The sequence below is a fragment of the Cynoglossus semilaevis genome, chromosome 17 (assembly GCF_000523025.1).
Source record: "Cynoglossus semilaevis isolate Cse_v1.0 chromosome 17, Cse_v1.0, whole genome shotgun sequence".
Lineage (NCBI taxonomy): Eukaryota > Metazoa > Chordata > Actinopteri > Pleuronectiformes > Cynoglossidae > Cynoglossus > Cynoglossus semilaevis.
Window position 1 is genome coordinate 1,317,900 of NC_024323.1, and position 5,560 is coordinate 1,323,459.

General features: G+C 44.2%; 1 protein-coding gene across 1 annotated transcript in view; it reads left to right on the forward strand.

Moving 5' to 3' along the window:
• The first annotated feature begins 309 nt into the window (after nt 1-309).
• Nucleotides 310-5,560, forward strand: part of pde4a (phosphodiesterase 4A, cAMP-specific) — a 62,476-nt gene continuing 57,225 nt past the window's right edge. Inside the window, exon 1 of the mRNA XM_008329218.3 lies at nt 310-1,103. Coding sequence (XP_008327440.2) covers nt 805-1,103 — 299 coding nt within the window. The 5' untranslated portion in view covers nt 310-804. The remainder of the gene's footprint in view (nt 1,104-5,560) is intronic.

Consider the following 5,560-nt stretch of genomic DNA (forward strand, 5'->3'; position numbering starts at 1 on the left):
ACACATTTGGCAGCTTCTGTAATTTTCTGAAGAAGGATGGCTAAACACTCTGTCCACTTCAAAACCACATTTTAACCATCGCGTCTGGGCTCTCCATGGAAGAATCGCCGCTGTTATGGATGCGCGCGCGGGCACGAAGCAAACCGTGACAGATTGACTACTTTTACAAAAAAAATTGCCTGGATTATTTTCCCCGAGCTGCGGCGGCAATATATATATTTTTTTCTCTCTCTCCAAACAACCCACACTGAAAAAAAAGCCAGTTCAGATGCTCTGTTCTTCACAGCAATAAGTGTTTGACCGAGCCAGTTCAGATGCTCTGTTTCTTCACAGCAATAAGTGTTTGACCGAAGGCGGAGGACGCACAAAACGCAATAAAATAGTCAGATTTGGTCACAGCGGATTGTTGTGCGCAATGGGCGACGAAGCGTCAAACTTCAGGAGAAACATCATCCTCATCATCATCATCTTCATAATCCAGGAGGACTGGTGCCGATCGTGGGTCCAATGAAACTGATCACAGACAAGCCTAAACTATGAAATCGTTGGTCTTTGGATGACTTCAAGATCAACGCGCTGACAGGTTTTTTTTTTTTTTATGAGATTCAAAAAACAGGACTCAGATCTGTCAGGGCTGCAGAGCTGGACTTGGTCACTTTGATTTCCAAGTGGAAGAGGAGAAGGACGTGTTGAGGCGTTAAAAATAAACCAGTACAGTTGATCTCAAAGTACATTCAAATACACAAACAATTTTTTTTTTTAATTTTCGATATATTTGTAGTGTATTGTATTTGGTTGTACACAATGATGGAACCACCGCCATGCTCCAAAAAGAGCCTATCTCTGTCACTCCCGGTTCCTCGGGAAGGACAGGCGACCCTGAAGCCCCCGCAGCATCTATGGAGACAGCCGCGCACCCCGATCAAGATCAAGCACCGGGGCTACTCCGACACGGACCGGCACCATCACCACCGGCACATGGAGCGCTCCGACGCCGTGGATACAACCGACCGACCGGGGCTGAAGAAGTTCCGCATGTCTTGGCCATCCTCTTTCCACGGGACCACGAACACATCCATCGGTAACTGCGTCGGGAACAAACGGTAAGCAGGAACCGGACAAGAGTGACGAAGGACGGGATTGGTGCATTTAAAGAAAGACAAATAGCGGCCAGTGACAGCTCACAAGGCGTATGCGTAAAAACCCGGGTGTTCGCCTCAAGGGTTAATTCATATGAAGCGTTTTGCTACCGGGAGGCGGGACGCGTGGGTTTTTCGGTGCTGATGCGTTATGCGTCTTTGGATAGACTGTGTCAGTTGGGTATATAAAGCGCAAATGAGACCGCCCACTCGATACGCAGACAGGAAGCGCAGCTGCAGCGGCGCTGGGTGAAGTGGAAATAAAAAAAAAAAAAAAAAAAAGCGGTTTTCTACAGAGAATCCATACGTGTGACATGGAGATGATAAGGAGAACGCACGCGGTACCAAAGGTCTAGTGGGTGCGTTCATGCGTGGAGTTGTTTAAGATACTGTATCGCCACTGTGCGCAACGCACCCAAGACGCAAATCAGCTTGTTTGCAAAAGGGTGGTCTGTGTGCACAGGTCAGACCTACAGATCGGTTTGGAAGTCGGTAGCTGGAACTAACGTCCCTAACGTATAAATAAAGGTTTCGTTTATTTATTCAAGTTACAAATATTGTTCATTGCGGTGTCATCTATTGAATTCTTGGATGGAGCACTGGCGGGCCGCACAAAATGATTTCGTGGGCCGCATTTGGCCCCCCGGGCCTTGAGTTTGACGCGTGCTTTATGCCGTTTTGAACCATTTATATCTTGCACTTTGACTTGTTTGTTACAGGATGGCATAGTGGACACATGGTTTATACTCCATACATTTTGCCCCCCCCCCCAAAAAAATCAAGATTGACTACTTTTATCTCCCAGACTGGATTGCCATAAGCCCCCCCCCAGCTCTGATTCATTAGATTTCTGTTAATAATTGCCAAGTTTGTTTGAAAACAAAAACCACACCATAGCATCTCCCTTTTCTTTTGACTAATGGGCCAAGAAGAGATGTGAGAAACACAACTCCTTCTTTTTGCCATCCCCTGGAGAGAGGCAGCATTCAGAGCCAAAAAAAGATCAGGTGAATGAGTCAGGAGAGGCTCTCGAGATCAAATGAAACAAAATACCATGGACATAGGAGACTCGGGTTTTGCCCTCAACTTAGCTCAAATCAATGAAACACTTTTTGGAAACTCACAATTCCGGAATATTTGGCTATATAAAAAAAAAAAAAAAAATGGAATATTTGGCTATATAAAAAAAAACCAAAAACCCACCCCTTCAGTTTCTAATAATTTAGTTTACCTTTCTAGCACATTACAGTCACTTGACTCTAGCCTGAAAGCAAGATGACACAAGTATGGCGGCAGGGTGTAGTTAAGTACCAAAAAACCTCTGCGGAAGTTTCTGCTCTGACTGCTATGTGAGCGTTTTCAAGGCGACAAAAACAGACGGGTTAGCGACAGCGAGCACAGTGGACCTGAAAGAGTCGAGACAGCATGAATGACTGCAGGATTGTGGGAAGAGCCGGTCTTCTCGACGCCAGACGGAGAGGAGTTTGACCTCGGGCTCTGCCGATCCACGTCTCACCGCGTTCCTGGGAATACACCTGGCCCTCGATTCCTTCCGGTGGCTGTGTGGGCGGTTTGCAGAAACATAAACAAGAAGGAAAATAGAAGAAGCCGAAATGACACAATAGGAAAGATAGACGTTAAATTATGTACAGAAAATGTACTGCGAATATAAAAAAAAAAACCCAACAACAAACATCTAATGAGACATACACAACAACAACAAACATCTAATGAGACATACAGTACGTGCTTCCCTCCTGACTGTCCACTGATCAGAGAGACCGTGACAGAAAAGACGGCAAAATCCACCGGAAACATGATCCCCATTAACGGCGGTGACAGCGGCAAACCAATCCGCCAGCTTCAGAAATCGAGTTACACAAAGCATGATAATCAGGCAGATCAAATCAAAGGGAATTCATTAAGGGACTCGTGGAACGGTAAAAAAAAAAAAAATTTGATACAATTACTGTCTCCTTCCTTGCACAATAACAGTGCGTCTTGTGTCCTCTCATAAACCAGACCCTGAAGCTAACACCGGCAGCAGCTTATTTAATAGTTGTTAGAATATTATTGGAGATTGAAATGCATAACTGAAGGGTTGTGGGATAGATTCCAGATTTGGTAGTGTACACGTTGCTTCCCCAGCATTAAACGTACTAAATTACGGGCTTGTCTGCCAAGGGTATGGGTAAATGGCCTTGCCGGCTTCAAGCGTATCAGCCCGGGGTAGTTGTTAGCGATAAATGCTACAGAGGCCGGGGTTTCGGTTCTTTTAATTGTGTGATGTCGAGAGCCCTCTTCAGCTCTCTTCATGAGTCGTTTAACGCACGGGCTTTATCCTGGGGTGTTTATTTGTGCTCATTGTATTCTTAGTCTGACTGAAACTGTCACCGTCATTATAGTAAGGATTCAGGCGTCGGAAGTACTGGAGACAGCAGCTCATGACGTTGTCATGTGACATGGCTGGCACCACAGGAGGCTAAATTGAATGTTTGTGAAGTCTCCCGGGAATAGATTTGAAGAACGGTGATGGCTGCCGTCGCAGACGTTCGACATTGTTAGAAGGCTTTTCTGACTGATGCTCATGGCTTTTTCTGGGGAGGTAGACTATTTTCTGCCTGAGGCTAAAAACGCAGGAATGTGATGTTTGTTGAAAAAAAGACACTCCAGACACATGGGCTGTTATTGATCAGATCAATAATAGAGAATTATGTATGTAGATATCAACAAGTCCATGTTTTTCCTTTTTGATTTCCTGCAAATTATATTAAAAATATTCCTATATAATTCAATATAATTTAACAGAATATCACCAACGTGAAGTATTTGTGCATTTTTTTTCACTTTCAAAATCCATCAAGCGGGTCGGATTGCACCCCCTAGTGGGCTGGTTTTTGGCTTCAACACCCCGGGCTTACAGTAACCACAAATATTAAGAGCCTGTCTTGGGGTCTGTGACTGTCGAGCCAGTCATTTGAATTTCAGGTGACCACACATGGGGTCATGAACCCCAAGGTAAAAGCAAACTGCCTTAGCCCATTCGGTCCTGATGTTGTGCTGTGGAGCTTTGTTGTAAGTCGCTTCGAACTCAAATCCGTGTGAGTCACATCCTAAAATAGGTTTTTTTTTTAAAAATGTGACATTCATAATAAATTTCAATATTTTGCCCTACGTTCAAAATTTCTTTTTAGAAAATCTTTTTTCAATACGGTATACTATATATTAACTGACAACAACTTATAATTTTGCAATTAATTCTATTTTGCTTGTCTTAGCACTTTGTCCTGAGAGAGGACTGATACAACGGTATACAATTTTCAGGCCTGCCCGGTAATTCTGGCAGTGGTAAAATTTTTTTTTTTGCCACTGCCTCAGCGAGCCGTCCTAGCAGAGCAGCGGGAGCCGAGCCGAGTCCGATTGCAGGAAATGGCTGATTTGTGTTTCAGTCCCCAGGACAGTCAGTAAGGCTGGGCCATTCCTCAGAGCGCTGGGACTGACTGTGCCTGCCCTCTTCTCTTTCTGTGGGCAGGAAACCATGAAAAGAAGATGAGAAAGGAGAGAAAGATTTAATTCAGTCCCAGCTCTCAGGGCTCTCTCGAACTGTGCGTGTGTGTGTGTGCGGCTGTGTTTGTTTCATCACACGGTTGTGTACTTGGAACCGGCGACAGGAATGTAGAGGCTGGTGGGTGAACGTGGTAATGTAGAGGTATTCATGAGTGTCTTTCATTTGACCTCATTATTGGATCTGTGTTTGTGACAGCAGGCCGCAGGGGTTCTTATATTCATTTTCTTGTGTCACATTTTAGGTTCGTATATATGTGTGTGTTTACCTCGCCGCCTTTGCCTGATAGCGAACCTATGTACGGAGACACGCAGCTCATGGATTTTGTTGGATTAACTTAAGCTTCAAACATCCCTGGGAAACCAGCGACTGTGATTGGTGGTCTTAGGCTAGCTGAGTTATTTTAATTAGCATCGCCGGTGAAGAAAACGTCAGTGTCGACCGTAGATACGGCAACATGTCTGAGCTTTCAAAATGACTCTTGTTCATATATATAAACTAGCGCTAATCGACAGGAACACATGTTAATCGCAATTAGTTATATGTTTATTTGCGATTAACCGCACTATGCGCAAAATTTATTTTTAATATAAATCAAAACAATATTGAATGAAGTTGTAAAATGTTCTTCCCCCATGCTTTACACATGTCTCAGCCCTCCTTTTTCCCTTTTAAACGGGAGACAGATGCGTGCATATGGTAATGAGAATATTGAATTCCAGACCAGCAGTTTTAAAGCAATGGTCCTCAAACCTTTTTGGTTATTCCCGACTTCGCCCCCCCCATCTATCTATCTATCATCCATCCATCTATCCATCTATCATCCATCCATCTATCATCCATCCATCCATCCATC